Here is a 22,938-nt window from a genome sequence, read left to right on the forward strand (position 1 = left end):
TATCACTCTATGCCAAAGTGAGTGGCCGATTGATTTTTCCATTGATATGCCACCGGAGATGGGGTTGTAGATAAGACCGTAGGTCAAATTGATAGCACGATCATTGTCACCTCCCGACTCTTGGCAATGTTCAACAAATCTTGTAACTACCAGGGCACCTCGAAACCCCCGAATCCGAAATATGTTAGTTATTTAGTCAGTCAGTTACTTCAGGCCGTATTCTCCCGTTCATGCTGAAATTATTTTGTTTCACGCCTGGCTCGTGCACTCTCACGGTTTACCGATTCTCTCGTCCAGACTTCGGACGTACACACCATGTGGAACTTGGGCATTTGTGCCGAACTGCCAATGAGGTGTGACTCTGCCAAGTCGAAAGGTGGCCCTAAGACTCACATGTGAGTGAACGAGAAACAGACCGATGAACTTTTCAGACACACGTGTAACATTTCACACGCTATGTGTGAGCACGCTGTCTCGTTTGCACGGCCTCACTTCATCTCCAGCTCAACTTCAATTTCTGCTGATCGCAAGAGGATCATGTCCACTTGGGCGCCGATGTCATTCCAAGATTTGAATGTAAACGTCAAGTACACTGTTGATGAGATTTAAGACAGAGCGCATATGCAGGGGCTTTGTCTTGATGTGAACTATTTGGAAAGAAATGAACTTGCGTAGTGGATCCAGTCCACTAATCGTCTGCAGAAAGCCTAACTGAACAGGGTGCTTTGAAGGAGCTTTTGCATTCAATTTTTAAAAAATGCAATAACAGTAACACTGAATGCATGTTGGGAACCCATAGATCCCCCCCCCCCAAAAAAGATTACAAGTCTAATCTAAGCAATTACGATGACTGTAGTTTGTGATCAGCGCTTTCAAAAAAAAAAAAAAAAAAAGGTCAGCTGGCGCGGAATCATTTTTCACCCCGAGATGATTTAATGTTGATGTTGAGGTTGGGCCATTGGCGTAATAGGGGCATATTAAGGGCACTGGGCATTCGGTGAACGTATATGTGCCAAGTGCCTTGTCAAACAGGAACCACGTTGACTTTCTGAGCGATAGCGATAACTCTCTCAACTTCCAACCGACATGACTAATATTAAATCATAATCGGACTTCTTTTGACTGAGGGCTGCACAGTAATGCTTCATGTTGGTGCCATTTTCGGGGCTTCAACTTTGTCAGTTCTTCTTTTTTAGAGAAGCAAAGCAACACAAATACTTTCCTAGCCAAGACTGAGCGTTCCAAAATTTGATTTAGATACGAGTAGCCACTGAAACATGGCGGAATGAAAAATAAACGGATCCTAGCAAATAGAATTTCATCTGCCATAGTTGGAGTTGGGCGTGCACGTCGGTCCGCCAAAGGTGCTGCACTATTCTACTCAGGCAGATTAAATTCCTGACATTTCGTACATAAGCTTCTGGAACAATCCCATGAGCGCTAATCTTGTTAGCTCCAACACACACACCCACACACATGCGCCCACATGCAGGTACATCATGCCCTTTCACCCCCTTGCTCTTTTTTTTCCCCCTCCCTCATCTCTTTGCGTGCGTGCACCTGAGGACCTCACTCGGATACAAACTTACGTCCAGCTGGTGGCGGCCGCGCAATGAACCGACACCAACCCACTCGCGACGAGTGGGTGAGCACCTCGATAGCAGCTGATGCCGTAGCGACAACAGCAACAATGCGGGCAACGGTAGAAAACGCCAGGACAGGATGAGAGGAGATCCAAAGTAGGCATGCTGTGTGCATGCGCCATTTATTTCCCCGTCGCCCCGCTTCTTGGCAGTGACGTTCACACGCAACAAAATCACTGAATATCACCTGCCGGCACCGCCCCGCTGTGTCCCTATCACACACACGGGCACGCACACACGTCTCTCTCTTTTTCATTCTCTCTGAGCAGAGCCGTTCGGCCTCAATTGGAAAGGAATACGATCCCCGTTTGGCTCACCCTGTGAATTTCTCTCCCTTCCCCTAATGACATTCCGTGGGAGATTGAGTTGACTTTGATCAAACACGAGGCCTTGAATCAGTGTCGACCAAACGGGCCTGATGTACGTTGACACCTTGTGTACCCACGCAAGCTTCTCTGGGATCCTGCTTGTTGTTTGGACACGTGGAAATAAAGTCATGCTTGTTCAGCAAACACCCTTGGGAGTTGTGCCCTTAAATTTGCGTGAGTGTGGTAGAAGAGTCAGTTGAAGATAAAAAATTAAAAAAAAACAGCAACATTTTTATGGTTCGCTTGGCTGGCGCTGCTGTTATATACCGGCACTCCACAAACAACTTCCCTGTACACATTTAGCCTGCACAAATATAAGAATGCTAACTTCAAGACATGACAGAGATGTGCGGAAGGATCCCGCCTGCTGTTGGTCTCCCCTGAGAATTTGATTTAATTTGAATACATAAAAACACGTAATACAGGGAACAAAAATATAAACGCAACACGTTAGTTTGCTCCCATTTTTCATGAGCTGAACTCAAAGATGCAAGACGTTTTCTATGTACACACAAGGCCTATTTCCATTAAACACGGTTCACAACGAGACACGTGTTGCCTAAACGGCATCTTGTTATGCCGCACCACAAGCACCTCAAAACAAATTCATAAAACTTGGTCGTGAGATGGAACATGAACCGAGAAAAGCCCGAGCCATTTTTGTGCCGAGACGGAATTCATTGTCCCTTTTTGTCTGCTCGTATTTGGTCAAATTGCGCAAATTGTGGCAATTGGCACCTGTTTTGCAATGCGCAATAGCCTTTATAATCTTTGTCATGGCAGAATTTTCAGGACCTACTGTTGATTCTTGGTAAAAAAAAATATGTTTTCACTTAATGGTGCATTATTTAGACGGAGGCGGCACGATGCACTTTGCTTTTTAGACACGCACCAGTATACAGACTTGCAAATTGTTCTTACTTTAATGTGCATCATGTCGACCTCAGGTCAGGAAAGACTACTAAACATTCAGGGCATGTTTTATTAAATGCACGCAGCCATCCTCCAAGCAGGAATATCAATTGGTCTGTTGGGAGAGACGGATTTTTACTTTTTTGTTCATCGTGATGGAAGAGAAATACATTGGAGCACAGAAAGGACAATGTTTTAAGTCAAACACTAAGGTGAAAAATAAAGTGAGGCACACATTCTCCTTGTTGACTAACTTCACCGATGATGAGATTAGAAGGCATTTTGCACCCGGTTTATCCATTATCCTACCGATAGGAATAAAGCTGACACTGCTGCAGAGATTAAAGTATCTTGTCACTGTGTCACAATCCGTAACACTGAATAGTATATGACACCGTAGAGGTGATAAGAAATCACATCTATACCTCGGTTTAGAGAACAAAGCATGTTCAGATATGTGCTTGCCGCAGAATTTGAGATATGATTTGGAATTCTGCACAACACAGCACTCAGAGAAGGGCTAGCACACCACCTAGCACAGAATTGCAGGGGGACAAAAAAGGTATCTGAATTTTGTGTATGTCACGCTCTGCAATTTTTGACCTAAACCGGTGATGTTTTAAATTCTATATCTAATACAAGAGTGTCTCTTAAGTTTGGTAGTTGTGGAACCTTGAAGATCAAAGACTAGCTGTTGCGGAATGCTGGTCAAACAATGATTTCTTCAGATTCACAAACCCTTCTTCACATAGGAAATAATGAAAATGAAATGATTACGTTTAAGGTGGAACTGCTGTCATCAGGCCATTTTTATATTAGCAATTAGCCTTTTTTTTTAAATTTGTACTTGCAATACAATAAAATACAATTTTATTTATAAAGTGCATGTCACAACAGCTGCAGCTGTAACAAAGCACTTGCATCTAAAATAACAATAATACAACAACAAAGACTGTGAAAATAGTCAACTAAAACACAAATAAATGATACTAACACATACAGTATACAGTAAACACCAGGAAACAGTGTTAGTCGCAAGTTGGTTCGATAGCCAAAGAATAAAAATGTTTTCAAATAAGGTTTAAAAATGGGCAGAGGGGGCTTCCACTAAAACTAATTAAAACTCAACTAAAACGGAGCATTAAAAATCTAATCAAAACAATTAGATCCCAATAATCTCACTCTAAAAACTAATTTAACTGAATCTTGGAAAAAAAAAGAAAATCTAAAACCACTATAATCCTGGTTGCACAATACAATATTTTGCCTACATTATAATTTTGTGGGTGGATGTAATGTAATTTAACATACTTCTTCAGTCTGTTTTAGTCAAGGCCAACAAGCGTAGCACCCAAAGGAAAAAAAGTGTCATGCAAAGTAAAGTACAACACCCATTCTAGCGAATCACCCCATTCCTCAGCGATTTCAACTGCAAAGGGGTCGGTCCCAAAAGGCACATAAAACAGCACGGAATTGAACTGCACAGCATTTTAGGACAAGCCTTTATAGCATTATTAAATACAATGTGTGTGTTGCTGCTGGCTGTCCCTGCTTGGTTATTTCAAGAACTATGCCAGATGTCAACGTCCAAGGCTGCTCTGCAGACTCTCAAGTCCGCCTTTCCAAAGGACTGATGACTTGAACTGTAAAGTGTGCAAAGGCTGTGTGGATGTGCACTTATTGTCAGGGGGAACGTCGGTGTCAGTAGGGAAGAGAGAGCCTTGTGACTGATGTCACTCATGCTTCAAGCTGCGAATGAGACCGGTGCTACAGCAATGCACTAGCCCAAAGGGTATCATTTTACTAACCCTGGAACTGAAGGATACATATTCAAAGGAATGGGCCAGGGGCTGAAGAATACTGTTTTGAGTGTCACTGCACGTTAAAAAACAAAACACATTCATGATGATCGGGTTGAGGATGTCATATTTCCTCAAATAGTGTTTTGGGTTTTTTTTTGCATTAGGAAAAATAAAACGCAACGCAATTCATAAACAACTGTTCATTCATCAACATCATAGAGCCCATTTGAAGACGGTTGCTACCCAAAGCAGCAGCACCACAGCATATAAACAGTCTCTCAGATGAATTAAGGTGTGGAGTCTAGCCCAGATGGTGTCAAACGAGTTCCCTGTGCAGTGTTAAGGATGATCTTAGGTTGTGCAGTGATTGCCGTTGCGTAGACTCTGTGACGCGGTTGCTTCACAATGTTGTGTGTGTCCATATTTATATTCTATGGGCCTTTGAAGCATTTTGTTCCATCACAAGTTGTGTGAATAAATGCCCTTGGTTAATTTTTGGGTGGAAATTAGGTGTATTTTATATACTGTACGTATATATATCACTGGCCCTAATATCGGGAAGGCTTTGCTAAATCAAATAATATACAAAATAGTACCTCAATCCAAAATTCAGAATGTACATATTTAACTCCACACTAATGCATGTTTTTTTCTGAACATTTCTCTTTGCCCCTATGGAGTCAAAAAATCACCTACGTCAACCCACAATGGAATGGTTTAAAGAAAGAAAAAAACAACATTCCACTTAAAATGGGATTTTCTGGCTGTCAAGGCAGTTCTGCATCAAACCCTGTTAAATGTCAATGTCAAATGGCAACCCTTATTAAGCATGTGAGTTGTGTCAGATGTCCCCACCCTTGCTCTAATATTTCCAAAGATGGTAAACCAAGACCGCATTTGAAGGACGCCTCAACACAGCTTGCATATGGGAAGCCTGGTCGTAAGCCCATAGTTCCATTTTAAAGGAGCAGTCTCCCATTATCATTCAAAGGCTCAAACTGGCTTTTTTGAAAACACAATTTTGGATGGTTAAACACCCTGTTCCAAAGTCCATAATGTGCCGATAAGGCTTGATCCAAGAGCCGGACGTCAGGGATGTTTTTGCAGCAAAGCCTTTGGGCTTCGACTGAGAGTTTTGCTCCAACTATTGGCTGTGCATTGATTTGAAAGATAGCGGAGGCATAGGAACCCGGCAAAATTGTATTAGTGCAGAGCGAGTGAGAGAGGCAAGAGGATAATAATGTAAGGGTGCCGGAAAGCTGCGAGGGATTTAAATGCTCCCCGTCACGCTCCCGTGCACTGCCTGATGGCTTCATGGCGCTGAAATCGAACTTTTCATCAGAGGAGACCTCCCTGGTCTGCTAAACGATTGGAAAGACACTCATTCAGTTATGACTGCTGGGCCTTAATCTGTAATTCGTTTTCATATTTTGGGCCTCAATGACAGTGAGGCGGTGATGGCTTTTGATAGTCGTTTTTTTTTTTCTACCCTCCAGGACAATTTCCCTGCTGGAAACCAAGATCGTCTCCAAGATCTGAAGTCAACCGTGGATCTGCTGACCAGCATCACCTTCTTCAGGATGAAGGTACCAATCTCTAGTGCAGTGATTCACAACTAATGTGGCAGGAGATTAGCCACTTTCAAGCGGCTACAGATGTTGCCTGACGCTACCCGTGTCTGTGTATTCCGCAATGCTGAGTGAAATTTAACGCCTGAATCTCCTCCCACACTACTGTGTTGAAAGCCGTCACACACCAGATGACGCTGATGTCACAAATCTAATTATCTAATTGCAAAATGCTGTGCTGCATACAACTACTGAAATCTCCCACAAAGTTCTGTTTAAAAGGCCTAGGCTAATATACTATAAGCCCCCACGAAAATACTGAAGAATTTATCCCATTTTCTCTTTGTTACACTATCTCAGTCTTGGCCTTGATTTGGTCACAGCTCCTCAAAGTCCTTACCTTGATTTGGTTTCACATTTCCTCAGCTTTAGTCCTGACTTTGTAACATCCGATTGACTGTTGATCTGTCCAGGGTGTAGTCCCCTAACTGGGATAAGTTCCAGCTCCTGGCCTTGAGTTATCTCACATTTGCTCGATCTTGGTCCGTCGTCACCAACATTATAGTCAGAAATGAGTTTGTTCATCTCAACTCCTCAAAGTCTTGTTCCTGACCTGCTTTAAACTCCTCAAATTCTTGGTGTAGACTTGGGCTAAACTCAAAGTCCCGTGCTTGACTCATGTCTCACATTTTCTCAGCCTTGGTGTTGACTTGGTCTCAACTTATCAAAGTCTGTGCCTTGGCTTGGTTTCATCTCGCCTCTGTGTCACATTTCCTTCGCCTTGGTCTTGACTTGGCCTAAAAGTCTTATCCTGGTCTCCATACTTGTCGGCTTGGCCTTGACGACCAGTATCGATTGCAGTGGGTGGTATTGGTGGAGGGGCGGGGGTGGAGTATGGTAATTCATTTCAAAGAAATCGATAGAAACATAAAGACGGTGATCAATGACGACGGAGCACAGCAATAACTAACTTTTCTCATTTTTGTGTCACATTAAAGCTTTGAGTGCAAAACCTCGACTTTCTGGAACACTCGATACTGATCACCGCCATAAAATCCTCCCAACGTTTCATTGTAAACATAAAGCCCCATTGATTTTGGGCTCATTTCATTTCACTGAAATCAATACAATATCACAATTCCTGAAAGGTTTCTACCACTCTCCTTCACTCCTCTCAACACCGTTGACCATTCAAAAGCAAACGACGCATGTCTTTGTTCCCACCAAGTCCTTGACTGGGGGCTTATGCAATGGATCCTATACTGTAAAGCCACTGTATTGAAAATGTTTCCAGCTTCCTTGCTTTGTTTCCTCACCCGCGCCTCTCTCAACACCGTGCGTATGAAAAGGTCCATTCAGCTCCCACTTGGTGGTGGCGGTGCTTGAACGCTGAAGCACAGAAGCATCGCTAAGACGGCATCTGTGAGCAATGGAATGAAAAGTGTCACTTTGGCTTACCGCTGCTTTTGCGCTGGTGTCATGACCACGGCGAGCATTCCTACATGTGCACGGGCCCCTTTAAGATGCGCTGCGGGGACATGTGAATGCCACACGCCGATTGTAGGATGGATGTAGGATAATGGATGTAAGTGGCTTGCCGTTTTCCACCAGGAAGTCATATCATATATAACCAGAAGGTGATAGTTTAAAGCGGAAGTCAACGCAAACATATTTTTTTCAAGAATATCTTCTATGCAAGCCCACTAGTTGAAACAGGGCATTCTGATAAATATTGCGTTTGTGGAATAAGTGTTAATCCACTCGTTTTTAGCCATCTCTGGGGGCGGCCATTTTGTCTTCTGTCGACTGAAAATGACATCACAACTGCTCACAAGGACCAATCACGGCTCAGATTAAGAGAATAGGTCAGCCGCGATTGGTCGTTGTGATGCTTATTTACTGCTTAACTTATATTCCACAAACACAAAATTAATCAAAATGCCGTGTTTCAACTAGTGGGCCTGGTGGGAACATATTCTTGAAAAAAATATGTTTGGGTTGACTTCCGCTTTAACATTAGCAGTTCCCCGATTGCAGGGAAGATTGAACTGCATTTACCACGCTACAACACTCACCTTTAAGATTTCATTTGAACAGTTTTTCAGTAACAGTACCTATGTTTGTATATTACTTGGGATCACAGCACTCATTTGAACAAACTCAAAACAGAATTCAGGCGTTCTCTCTCAACTGTTGTTGTAATGAAAGTTTTTTTTTTTTCCCCCAGAAGGCAGGTGACTTTCAACCTGCAAACGAAAATACACAAGGTCCTTGCAGTAACGTAACCGAAATTTGTGTCGAAATGTGCCATAATTTCATAAATAATAATTACTCAGGACACCTTCTACTGTAAAGTAAAATAATAAGGCATTACGATAGAACATGATGTCAGCTGTTTAAAGCTAATGTCTAAAATCATTAAAGCGCAATTGAAGCAAAATGGAGTGGCTGAATTTGGTGCAATCAGCAGAAGCGCAGTTGAATCTTTTTCGCCTTACTTGTGGTCCCAAAGAAACATGACCATAAAAACAAGTTTTCAGTACCACCCTGTTAAAATAGGGTGTCCGAATACGTTTCGCTCAGTCGTGTGGCAGTGAACGCCTAAAAAGACCAAAGTAAGGGGACATCAATAATTTGTGGGAATTATGCATGGATGACAAGAAGGACACATTTTTAAATGCTAGTCCATTAAGGGATTACAAAAACTACAAATCTGCTGTAACACATGGATAAACTAATGTTCCACTCCTTCGGATCGACAGAGGCCCTGCTACCTCATTGATCTAAATGGGTTGGAATAGCAGCTCTCTTTGAAAACGCATTCAGTCATGGTGTGCTCACAGACTGGGTGCAATCTTGTAGATGGTGTACCAGTAAAATGGAGGACAAAAGGCCTGAGTTTAGCAAGTATTTGTCAAGTGTTGTACAGTATTGACCACGAAATGATTTGATTGGTGTTGCCCTATTGACGGCCAAGAGATGTGGGTGATGCCATTACTTCCAGTGAAGGGCTTGGATGTTCACAAGAGGCAGGTCCTTCACTTAGATTAATGGTAGTGTGCATGTGTGTGTGCGTGTGTGTGTGTGCGCGTGTTTGTGCACGTATAGGTCCAAGAGCTCCAGAGTCCGCCCAGAGCCAGCCAGGTGGTTAAAGACTGCGTGAAAGCCTGCCTGGATTCCACCTACAAATACATTTTCGATAATTGTCACGAGCTGTACAATCAGCTGCTGGACCAGGTAAGTTGTGGCAACCCAGGCCAGAATCAAGACTTTCCAGACCTCAGTTTTTAAACATTTGGGGGAACAGCATGTTTTATTTCAATGAAACATACTATGCAATTTTCCTACAAAGTAAAACTGTTCCCCGGTGTCTTAATAAAGCTACGATCTATGAGTGAATACTCCAAAGATCAAACTACACAGCACACTTATGTATCATAGCCGTGTTCAAAGCAGCCGACTGTTGTGGCCTGTCCTGTCTCATGCAAATGAACCACTGGTCACCCCTCACCCTCTTATTCGGGGTGTGACTATGGGGCTACGAACTTTCCATAACCAAGGGCAACGCTGAGCGTGATTGCTGGGAGAAACATGGCTGATAACTTCAATTTCACTTCCTATTTAATTCAGCGCTCATATTAGCTCATATGGCAAGCTGTCACTCACGCCACGGTTGTCACATCATTTGTCACCCTCAGTCGGCAATAAAATGTGACTCGAAGGTGACCAGCAAAGCAACAGGCAGTCTTTACGCAATGTGGAAGAATAACCGTCTTTTTAAGTCTTCATGAATGTTGTTGGCTTGCCGTGACCACCTGCAGGCTCTGAAATGAGGCAAGAGAGACTCTGGAAACACAGCATCTCTTGGCTACGTTAAGAATTTCCAGGGGTTTTTGTTCATTGGCCGCATCTGGCTGGATTATCAGGCAACTGCTCCGAATTTTATGATTGCCACACCACAGAAGATAATGTCCGTTACAGGCTATAATGGGATGCGATCCACCCCAAAAGTAGAATAATAAGATTTCCTTTTGTTTCAAAGGTGTTGCAGGCAACTACCGCACCGGTGAGATAGGCACTTTTGCTATTGACATCCTTTTGCACTTGCTTCAATGTAAACTGCCTCGTCCTAAAGCTAACCTCGCCTTGACCATAAATTATTGTGGTCACAGACACGAGCTACCATCGCTGACGCTGTGGTTACAACTCATTTGAGAGGCCCGTCTCGTTACAAGGCGGGCCGAGACGTTGCCCTGACACAACAAGGCAGCTTGCGTAACATGACAACCGAGCTTGCCGCTTCCACCCGGGCATGAAATAACTAAAGGGGAGGCAAGGAGAAGTTGGGCCAGGGCATCTCGGTTTAACGAATTTTTGAGTCTTCAGAGTAAAGGGATGCTTTTGATAAGAAAATGCAGGGAGATCAGTCATGGTAAGTGGCAAAGGGAGAAAAAAAACATGGCCCACCCACTGTGAAGCTTGCGCAAATTTTGCAAGAGGAGCAACTCCACTCCCCTCCAAAAATGTCGCAACAGTGTGGTCAAATTATGTTTGCTCTAGACTTAAAGTAAAATTTTATAATGCACAAAAAAAAGTCAGTTAACTCACTTATTTACTTCCTGTAGCAGCTGACCTCTGCTCACTGTGCAGCCAAACTTGGAGGAGAGTCACTGTCGCAAAGACGGACTTTTATGTAGTTTTACTTTAAAAAGTTGCTGGAAGGCTCACTGGAGAAATCCAAAATAATTTACACACTTGCAAAGCCAAATTCAAGTATCGTATTAGTTGTACATCTTTGCTTTATCGTTCAACTGTTGTATTTTACAGGAAAAGAATCATATGCAAGGATCAAACAAAGCTATTGGAACAGTCTTTGAATCGAAATACTTTTTCTCCCCGCATTAATTCCAAGATTTTACTCAAGTAAATAGGGGTTCCAAGCTTCGTAAAAAATTGTAGTAGAAAAATATGATTAATCACGATCACTTATGGAATATTTTGCGATTAAGTAGTTTAAAAAATGTAATGACTTGACAGCACTAATATATATATATACACACACACACACACACACGCTGTACATACAGTATCACTGGAGAGCTGATGGAAAGTACAAAACTTCAGGAAGCAACGGATCACAAGACTACACAGCATCTCAAGACATGAAACAGGAAATTAACAAAACCCAGATGCTAAATACACTTAATGACCAGATGGAGAGGACACCAGGGAAAGGAAGTAGCTGACCGGTTGACAGAGGAGATGTTCAAATCCAATTGAAGCAAGTTTCCTGCTTACACAAGAACAAAACGGCTTAACACCCTGGACTAGTCGCCAGCCAATCGCAATAGAACATTAGCGCCCTTCTCATTTCAATGACAACCCAAATCAGTTGTGAGAAAAGTTCATTTTTCCTTCATCCAAAACCTTGAACATGCAACTTCAAGCTATGACGCCTCCCTTTGCCAACACTTTGTGTGCATTCTCTCAGAAATCAATGGCATTCCCAGAGAGCATTGCTCACTTTGAGACTCTAATTTGGAGGAGAATTGTGAGTGAATTTCATGGGGAGCCAGTTGCATGCAAATGCTGATGCCTACACATCGGGACCCGGGAGCAACAGACAATAAACATCAAGCACTCGCTCCAGCTGCTATCAATCTTTCTGCTATTGCCTCAACCAAGTAATAGTAGTGACGGTGCTACGGTGCAATCCAATATTGCCACACCGTCTTCCCCTCCTTGTGCAAGTGAGATTAGAAACCATCAGTGACTTTATAAAAATAAAAAAAGAAAGAAATCAGCAAACGAGCAGCAGTGTGCTAATCACACCTAACAAAGTGCTTGTAGTGACTTGAGACGAATACAAATGAGCAAAGGGAGTTTCAACAGGATGCATGATGCTGCCGATGGAGCCAACCTTCAAATGCGTCCTTCACTTTTGCACCGGCACGGGGAGGATTTTCCATGACCGACTTAAAACCCCCTGCAGGCACGTTCTTTTCATTATTCATCCTTCCAGTTCAACATGAATTGAGTCACACTCCTCTACCAATTCCCATTGCTACCATTAGTTGCCGTCTTAGTGTTTAAACCTGAAAACACATTTGGAATTTCCCGAGTTGGTTCGTATGGAAAACGTTTTCAGGAACTTATCGTAAATGAAACACACACAGCTGTTATTTTCACAAATTAAAACAGTTCCCGGGTGTCTCATTAGCATACTGTGCCATGGTTTTGTAAAAACAAACCCCACGGACCCAAGAATTATAGCGCACTTCTCGTCCTCATTTTACAAGCCAATCCAAATCATGCAGTTTTGTTTTACTCATGCAAATGTGCCACAACTCACCCCACCCCCATCTACTGCAGGGCGTGCCAATGTGATTTTGGCTACGTGTTACCCAGACGGCTGTCTTCAGCCCCGATTGTTACTCTCCAGAGATAAGTAACCCGTACTCCACTATAAAACAATAAAAGTATCGCTCGCATTTTCACTCGCGGAAGCATCGCTTCAACATGAGCCACTGAGTTACACCCCGCCAACTAGTGTGCGGATCAGTCTATGTGGCGCATGCAACGGACACATTGCCACACAAATACAGTACACAGAAAAGGTACAACTGCTTGCTTACAGATATTTTTTTTTTAAACAGGCAGGTCACAACAATGTACTTAAAGTTGCGCCATAACACACTTGATAAATGGGCAAACTATTTTGATACGGGCATGAAAGTAAATTTTTAATTCACCGTCATATGAATTGATTTTCCACTCTAGTTTCTCTTCAGTAAAATGCTATAGGTTTTTGTCTCAACGCTGGCAAAGAGTCTAATTTCCATGTCTCAGGAGTTCGGAATCGAAAGCTCAAAGTGCCTCGGCTCCAATAAATGGCAGCGGCAGAGCACTTTTCACATTTGAACACATAGAGCCGAAAACGCAAATTAGAAGTGTTCCAAAGAAGCCTCTATCGGAATGACGTAATCACTTTTCATTACTCTGGCGCCCCCAAGTCCATATGATTAAAAGGAGGCGACCCAGAATCGAGTGTTACACGATCATCATCCGCGTCCTTGTTCGGGTGAGATTAAACTCGCCCGCCCTCGTCTACGATGCTAAACACGCAACCGAGTCTTTTTGATACAGCACCTAAAACACAAAGTTAATCATAGATGGCAGCAATTGGATTCTGAAGAATGGATGGGTACATGTTGTAATTCCAATTCCCAAGCTCTCTTCCTAACAATGCCTCCTCCGTGCGCTGCAGTCAATACGCTGAAGGTTGTTCGATCCTTCCCGCTAAATTATTCAGAAACGACGAACCAGCTTCACCGTTTTCCATTCGTCTACAACGGGCCAATATTTACATCAGGAAATTGATAAGCGAAAACAGTTCTATTCTCAGGAGAGTATGTCAAATATGATTTGTCACCGTCATTGGCTACATTTACATGGGCACATTTATTCGGATTACACATACACATTCCATAAGGAATATTCTGAACCGATCAAGCCCATTCCGATCAAGATTTTATTCCGAACGAGAGAGGTGGTTTATGTCAATTGTTAATCCGATCGGTGCGCATGAAAACACTTATTCATCATTTTAATCTCAACTCTGATTGGATTAAATACATTTTTGTCCATGTAAACGTAGTTAGTGTAGCTATGGATCCGCATGTAGAATACACCGTGGATGATTCTGCTGCGTTCTGAAAAATGAAACAGCTTAACGAATGGAGAACACGTGTTCAGAATCATCATACACTGGTGATCACTAATTGTTTTCCATCTACTTTTGATTGAAAAGGAAAAAAATACTCATCACAAAATGGAACTGTCAAGGAGAAGCAATTTTGTACAACATAAACAGCATAGTCATCCTTTCAATACTGTTTGAAACGTTGGAACCGGTTTTTGCAGCCATAGTATTTTTTGCTATTAATATCACGCAATTCTTAAACCCATCATAAGGAGTGTGCGTTAATTTCAGCCCTACTTACCAAATATGGTTTATTGTGCTCGTACAAGGTGAGAACAGGTTTTGATGTTTGTCTGTTTTTTGAAAGTTCATCGGAGCTCGTCATCAATGCTATGTTTGAAATGGGATTAATCCACAAAAACAGCAAAGACTTGCTTGCTGTGGTATCGTCGACGCTGAGGTCGAGCAGCACTGTTTTTGTTTTCTGATGAAACATTCCTTTCAGTCGCCAACTTAGTGATGCGACCTAACGTTTGCTGAATTCCTTCTGTGCAGAGCCGAAAGCAGGACATCCCACGTGAGGAGCAGGGACCATCCATCAAGAACCTGGACTTCTGGCCAAAACTCATCACCCTCATGGTGTCAGTGATCGATGAGGACAGGACCGCCTACACGCCCGTCATCAACCAGTATGTACCCTGATACACTCATGAATTTGAGACGTCATAACAATCAATAGACGGTTTATTTTACTCATCTGTGTAGAATTGATTGTTGTGTTTTGAAGCAACTCAAGCACAATGGAGTAGGGCTAAAACAATCAATCATTTTTGAATCAATCAACTAATTTAATTTTAAATTGCTCAGATCCTCTGAATTTCCGCCTCCCAGAAGTAATTATTGTTTTTATTTCTGCAGTCCTCTATGTAAGCACACTTATCTTTTTGTTGAATCAAAATAAAACATTTGCATTTACTTTGGAAAAAAATTATCAACATTTTTGCCCTTTCTCTGACATGCTACGGATCAAACCAGATACCAAATCTCAATTCATTCGTGTTTGTGCATTTTCTCTAATGTAATGTAAGGGTAAGGATACTTGGAGTCCTTACTGCTGCTGAACAAAAAATGTTACATCTCTTTTATGTTTATGTTTTTTATGTTTTTGAGAACATGTGAGAAATTACACTTCATGAAAAATTGTGTTCAGGTCACATGATCCACAAGGTCAATTATAGGTCAAAAGGTCACACTAGTAAAATATGTACCAATCATCTAAGTGCAATTGGATTCCTTGTTGAATTGTCATTTTAACAATACAGTCCTTGTTTTGTGATGATTGACCCAATAGCTGCTGACATATAGCCTAAGTGTTAAAAAGAAAGGTGGCCACGCCCCTTCTTGCCCGGAATGTCAATATTTGGAAGGACGTAGCTTCTAAACCCCTGCACCAATTGACTTCAAATTTGAGATTTGGTGTTGTAACATCAATATCACAAAGTACAGCAAATTTAATTGCAACCAAAATCCGCTTGGTTAAACCCATTGGGTGATTTGGCCTGTAATAAATCACCCTACACTGTATGTGCCTTGCGGTTGGCTGGCAACCAGTCCAGGGTGTTACCTTGCCTCTTGTCCAAAAGAAGAAGCGCAAGAGAAAATGGATGGATGTGTTAATTTCATCTCATAATGGACCACGTTAATTTAGTGATATGGCCTTTCCCACTATCAGTGTTGAGACTTCATTGAACGGCTTCCTAACAATGCTTCGACTAAATAGTCAATAGTAATTGCTGAGCATATGTTGCCCATTCCACGAAAACGGTGGAATTCACCAAAGCAGAAAGTCCGTGATCATTTCATTTCCACCCCCCACCGGCTCCCATTGCTGTCCCACTTACACATATTGCATACGCGCTCATCCAATTGTATGCATTCATATTTTTAGCTCATTTCCTTTTCTTTCGCGCCTTGCTGATTTACGATGCTCATTACGACTGTTTATGCCCTGAGCTTCCTCGCAGAGCCTCTCCTACTCTGTCTAATGATAGCTCTGCAATAATTATATCTACTTCCTCCACTTTTCTTCCTCTGGTCAAGTTTCAGAACCAAAATGCCCCGCCCACCCCACTCTTTTTTTATGGTAAAACCTCAAAGTGGGCCTGATGCCAAATCATGGAAAGTCGGCCTTATTTGTTTTCAGGGCCAAACTATGTAAAGACCAGAGTTCATTTTGTGCCGATACATATCGAATGATGCCCGGAAAAGATTAGAAGCTTTTGAGACTATTCCCGAAGAAAAATAGCCATCCTGCATAATGCTTGTTTACTTCACATGGAGGCAGAATGCACCCACACAGATTGATTGACATTTTATCGTATGCTGAATATAAAGCGCAATCGACGTGAAAGCACGAGCAACAATCGTTGTTGGAATCTGTTTTTATTTCCTTCGCTAGCAGCTCACATCACAAATCCACGTCCTCATCCCGCTTTGTGTTTATTCTGCAAACCGGCGCGATTGTGCTTTCGGCTGGGGGAAAAAAAACAAAAACGTTACGCTTGTAGAAATCAACGCAAAGGATTTCCTGAAGAGCTGACCTTTCTCCCAGCCAGGGAGCCCTTCATCTATTCATGCCCTCTCATCGGTGTCAGAGAACACGGATAATTAAACCACTGATGGCTCACGTTCAACCTCTAACTGCCACTCGACAGCATTCCAAGGAGCAGATTGTTTGGCAAACAGGGAGCCTCCATCCCAAGTCTTATTTCATTACCCATTGTAATCACATTTGCAAACAACATATTAGTCATTTTGTGTTGGCTTTTTACATTTTTTTTTCATTTATTCGTTTGGATGAGCATCGTCATATTGTTTTATACAGCATGCAAGTCCTCTTCCCAGATCCCTTTTCATTTTAAGTAGGAATGTACACATTACTAACGTGTGTGTACACGTACATATATACATATACATATATACACATTCGTATATATTAGGGCTGTTCCGGTCAGATCACGTGATTTTCATCTGATCCGGTATCGGGTGAGAAAGATCGTTTTTTATTATTTTCTGAATTTGAATTTAAAAGGTCACAAAGCTACAAAATAATCCAAATGTGCAAATATATTGCCAAATATTACAGTAATGTCTTAGTTTTATATAACACAGTAGTGTGACTTTTTTTTCCCCGGCGCGATGTAGTTTGTGTGCCCCACACACACGCACAAGTCCGGTACAGTTAGCATCAGATTGGCACATTCGGAGTTGTCGTCCAATAACGTAAAAACGAAGCATTATTAAAACACAAACAATATGGACCGACAACTCCGAATGTGCCAATCTGATGCTAACTTTACCGGACTACAGACATGTCACTCTCCTCCGCTGCAGACAGCAGTGGGCGAGGCAGAGACGGAGCGGTGAGTTTGTCTTCATAGCTTGTTTGAAGCGAGAGGCAAACCAAAAGGATACTCCTTAAATAAGTCCGCCTTGCCCGATATAAAGAAAATTAAGCCGACCAGCCTCCTCGCAAAACGGCATCGAGTTGAGACAGCCGAGAAGCGCAACGGATACGTTAGCAGTTGTGACACGTCCAAATGACGTAACTTAAAATAGGAGTTTAACGACTGTAAATTATTTACTGACGATCAAGCCTGTTCTCCATTGGTTGCATTTAACGAGGTCATAAATCAATACCGTCGTTTGTATAAGTCACGCATGTACGCAGTTGCGTGGGCCATTCATTTTAGCCTGCACAAGCCTTTAAATAACGATGCAAATGTATTGTTTACCATTAAATCATGTGTCAAACTGACAAATCCCTCATTCTATGGTAATGCTTATATGGTCCATTAAACCAAATTGGTGCCATTTGCATGTCCAAGCAATAACATGAAAATATGTTTTTACAACAATGCACATTGATATGTATTATGTTTAAAGTTAGCATTCTGTTAGTGTAAATGTCATGGCTAAAACCCACTAAGAGTGTCAGTACAAAAAACTGACATGATAAAACAAGTTCTGAGATGAAGCAATGCACAATGAGTTGTTCAATATGTGTGTCACAAATTTTTGTGCTTAAAATTAAGAGGCAAAAATACCAAACTTTGAGTTTATTTTGAGTATTACAAAAAAGAAAGGGGCACTGATTTGGTGGAATGGTCCATAAAATGTAAATATATATAACTACACATTGCATACACATTGATGTATGTATATTTCTATATTCAGACAAATCGGATGCACACTTTTTCTTCTTAATGCATTGCCGACGTGTGTGTATTTATGTATATGTGTGTGCGCGTGCCTTGCTCAAAGTTCAACAAATCGGTTTATTACAATTGTTGTGTTTTGTTATTACTATATTTTCATTTGATAGGAAAATACATTTATTTATTTTGCTACTTGGGCATCATGGCAGTAGTTGGTGTGCTAAATATTTATTTCAGGTGGTACTGGGTGTAAACAGTTTGAGAACCACTGCTCTATATAGCCATCCAAGATTCTAGCTATTCTTTTATTGATTCAGCAGATGAAAACGGTGCCATGCTCTTTGGGCGTTCTGGTGACATGGGGGAGCCTCGCCAAGCGTATCATGCTGCAAAATCATTCGGTTTTCTTCTGGGGCCACCTAGCGGAACATGCCGTTACAGGGGAACGAACGTGTTTGACTGGAATCCGTCTCCATTTCCGCCAGGTTTCCTCAGGAGCTGAACGTGGGTAAGATCAGTGCGGAGATCACATGGAACCTCTTTGCCCTGGACATGAAATACGCCATGGAAGGTGAGTCTCATCTCCAAGTTCGATGAACATCGACTTGATATTTAGATCCGATATAATGCACCGCACATCTTAGATTTCAGTGTCCAGCTATTTGTTCGCCAAGCACAATTAATTCATGCGCTCATCAGGTATAAGGTGACACCAACACTTCCATTCGCCATGAGCTTAAAATAGAGCTCATCAGCTGCTCTCAACCACACTGCCCACTGATTACACACTATTGATTCACACAATCCAAGTCGAAATCATCAACTAATTGTAGGTACAATCCAAATGCTCACAATAGCAACAAGAGATGTGATTCTTTTTTTACACAAGCATGTGTTGGCGCACATTTACACGCAAGTGATGAGTAACAGGCGGTTCAGAAACATGAGCGGTGACTTTCCCTGCATGAATACGGATGCACATCATAGAATAGCCCACAGGATTAACAATCGATTGATTAATCTACGTCTTTGTGCTAACAAAATAGCAATAGTCATACTAAACCAAGACAACATAAATCAAGTGCAATAAATGCAAAACACCTGAGCAGGCATAATAATCACGTAATTGGCTCAGTGATTGTAAGATCCAAGAATATGGGAACGTGAAATCGATTTTTGACCATCAGATGCATCGTTGACTTAAGGTGGTATACACCAGACCGTTTCAAAATAGACATTCAGTAGTTTTGGCCGTTTATTGACGCGACAACTGTTTAACGTGGATGTTTTCTTAAACATTATCGTTCCTGTTTTACTTTGACTTTCGGAGAGACATTTGGCCCATAACTCCAATTCTCAATTCGAAATATATATCACGTAGCATTTAAAAAGTCTTTGAAAGTTTACACTTGAGCATGAGGAAAATCAGTTGCGGTATGCAAAATGCACGATGTCCCAAAGGGAAGTAGTGCTTTTATTTACACTGTGGCAACTATGCCGGGCAGCATTATTCTGCTCAAATACGGCACTGACATGAAAACAGGAGTTCAAAACGTCCCAAAATATACATTTTTAAGTACATGAATGTGATGAATGTAAGTTAGTGCTTTTCCGAAGGAGGCAGCCATCAAGGAACAAATCTCTGAGCCGCCGCAAGACAGATGTTTCAGGTTTAAACGTGGCTTCTAACTTACGTACCCAAAGCGAACGCTCCTGCTGCTCCGTCTTATTCCCCAAAAGACTGCAAATACCTCCTATAGGTGATTGAGCAAGCTGTTCCTGCTAGGTTAGAGTACTGTGGATCAACAGCCCCTCGGGATATGTGGATCGGTGGTGTGTAGGTGGGATACAAAAGGGAGTTTTGAATCAATCTAACAATAGATGTGTTTGAACGACAATTGTGGGGCCCGCCAGGTTTGCAAGGGCGCACACATCTCAGTCAGTCATAAGCCCGATATAAATAAAGATGTATTGTATTGTATCAACTTTGGATTACAGAAGTTAAGGAGGGTACACGCATGGGGCGGGGTACATGCTGATATTTGACATTGTAAAAGATTTTTAGAATGTGAGAGCCCACACATGATAAGGGAAAAGAGTGGCAGTTATTTCATTGAAAAAATCCCGCGGCACGCCACCAGCTGAAATTGTGAAAAAAAGAAGCTTATTTGAACAATATAAGTGTTATATTGTTTATATCAGAACGATTTAACATTGAAGAATGACGTTATATTATAACGTCTTGAATAGGAATTAAATAAACACAAAGAAAAAAGTATTTTATAATGTTTCATATTGACACTTGTGAAACATGGGCCTGTTTGGATAAACATGCGTCACTAATTCGCCTGTCTCTAAACAAAGACAAATAGCTACCTGCTGCTGCTACCTGCTAGCATGGAAGAGTACTACAACGTAGTAAAGACATGATTACGCTGCCAGGCGCTAGACCGCACAAATGAGATCATTTCGCACGGCACACCTGACAATATCTCCGTCCGAGTTTGAAAAACACTGTTGTATATTATACATTATTTGTAGAAAAGTGATCATTTTCCAACCAATTAAGTGAAAGTGGATGAATTCCAGTATGTTTGAAACAACTGAGAGTCTTGGTTGACTGATCGGAAAGGGAAACAGCTCAATTTACTCCAAAATAGTTTTTGGGTTTTATTACCCAGAAAGCGTGCAATGTGGCGTGGCAACAGAGCACATGCTCTACACAGGTGCACCTCATTTGTCTTGCCTGCCTGATCCCCTCACGTCAAAGTCAGTCTTTATGGAGACAGAATGCCTCCCAGTGTGTAGACGCCGTTTCCCACACACCAAGGACAGGTTGGCACCTTCAATACCACATTTAATTGACTGAATGAAATGGTTACGCGTCCGTTTATCGGGGTCATCTTGTCACCCTTTTTTTATCTGGCAAGGAACCACGTGATCACTTGAGTGTTCACACATTGCGTGTTGCATGCCTCAGGATGAGCCAATCAAGAAAAAAATGAATAAAATGAGAAACGTCTAATGAAGAAAAATGAAACTTTTGGCGGGTGTTTCCGAGCTGGAAATACACGCAAGCGACTATATTATTTCCAGGCTCAAACTGTCACCAACTCCACAGGTAAAGTTATAAGTTGCAGGTTAACATTTAACAAGGGAAGTTTGCAGTGTTAGAAGCGCTAGCAAGATTTGAATGTAGCCTCATCCCACTGATTCACCTCTTTCCCCCACCCCGTGTCGCTAACCAAAGCCACCTCTCACCAACGTGCATATGAATGCATAGATTCAACAAAATAGCAGCGCTAGCAATACAAAGCTAACGTGAGCACTTTAAATGTCAACGTGAGCCGACGTTAGCCATAGCTGCTATGTTGGCGGCTTGACTTATTTGTATATATGTACAGTATATCCATTTGGAGATTCTGAGATTCCGATGTCTGGAGAGCCCACTGTAATCCATATTTTTCATGTAAATGTATCTACCAAATGTTTTTCTTGCAAACATTTACCTTCTGCACAACCCCAAAAGACAAGGAAACAAATACTTTTCCTCTAATGATGAAAGGCAGAAATGTCAAACTCAAATATTGTTAATGCCCTCACAACCACAGCATGTACCCGCTGCCGCTTTCTCCGTGCCACACTGTCCTGCGTTGCTATGGCAACCAGATACCAAATGAAAGCGCCAACTGCAGATGTACAACACACACACACACACACACGCATATACACTATAGACGTGACACATAGAAGGAGGCTGTCCGTTCGACATACTCTGTAGTGTACATAGGACCACTGGGCTGCTGGTCTCAGACAGACAGACGAGATTACGCAAGAAGAGCTAAGTGAGACTGAAGGATGCCGCCATGCTGGTTTGGCCGCATACGTTGCGTCACAGAAAGAATGAATGAATGAATGCGAGGAAGGAGCACACGTGCTTGCACGTGTGCATGACTGAATCAAGGCTTTCATGCATCTTCTGCTTGCTGCTAAGAGGGCTTTGGTTGCGCTGAGGCTGTAAAAAAAACAAAAAAAAAAAGGGTTGATGCTAATATTAGCATCTCTGTGTGAATCTGAATGTGGAAGACAAAGAGCGGCAGAAAAAAAAAGACAGAAGGGGAGGGTGCGAAATAATGAATGAGTGCACTTCCTTGTGCCTCTTCATTCGTTTGCCCCCCCAGTACTTTATGACACAGCCTTATTTTTGGATGTGCGCTTCGTACGCTTTTACAGTGGAAAGTCAATTCCAAATTCCACCATTTTTTTCCCCCAAATAAAAAGAGGCCTCTGGATTCTTCAGACACCTGCCATGCAAGATGTCATCTGTAACCCAATGGATAAAATAGCTGTGAAATCCAGACAAAGCCGTGTCCCCGAATGGATTTTGTTCAAAATTAGTAGTTTCACGGTATTGTCTCAAGTTAGTTCCGTACATACCCTTGGATTTAAGGTCCCGGTTCAGTTCACATTGGGTAAAACATAAAACTGATTTCTTTTGTTTAAATTCTCCAATACATGAAAGAGTCTCAGATGCACAACAAAAATACTTAATGGAATCAAATGTATTGCCATGTCACGAGTGCAGAGCAAGAAAACTCATTTAAGTTACAACCAGTCAAAAAGACATGAAGAAAACTACACTAAACTGAATGACCAACCAGAGGGGGGCAGAACGGAAAGGAAAGCCAACATAAGGAAGGGGGAGGTGAAAAAGCAAGCCCCGAGC

At 42.0% G+C, this 22,938-nt stretch overlaps 1 protein-coding gene and 1 long non-coding RNA gene across 6 annotated transcripts in view; one reads left to right on the plus strand and one right to left on the minus strand.

The window, feature by feature from the left end:
• The window catches only part of LOC147149538 (uncharacterized), a 222,652-nt gene that overhangs the window by 146,699 nt on the left and 53,015 nt on the right, over positions 1–22,938 (minus strand). The gene's annotated exons all lie outside the window — the stretch shown is intronic.
• The window catches only part of unc13c (unc-13 homolog C (C. elegans)), a 126,654-nt gene that overhangs the window by 62,265 nt on the left and 41,451 nt on the right, over positions 1–22,938 (plus strand). For all 5 annotated transcript variants that reach the window (XM_086027060.1, XM_086027061.1, XM_086027063.1 and 2 more), the window contains exons 15-18: positions 6,222–6,311; positions 9,402–9,530; positions 14,551–14,684; positions 18,698–18,783. In XM_086027060.1, coding sequence (XP_085883186.1) covers positions 6,222–6,311; positions 9,402–9,530; positions 14,551–14,684; positions 18,698–18,783 — 439 coding nt within the window. The remainder of the gene's footprint in view (positions 1–6,221; positions 6,312–9,401; positions 9,531–14,550; positions 14,685–18,697; positions 18,784–22,938) is intronic.

This window comes from Filicampus tigris, chromosome 3 (genome assembly GCF_054856515.1).
Source record: "Filicampus tigris isolate MCC_2025a chromosome 3, RoL_Ftig_1.0, whole genome shotgun sequence".
In the NCBI taxonomy this organism is placed as follows: Eukaryota; Metazoa; Chordata; class Actinopteri; order Syngnathiformes; family Syngnathidae; genus Filicampus; species Filicampus tigris.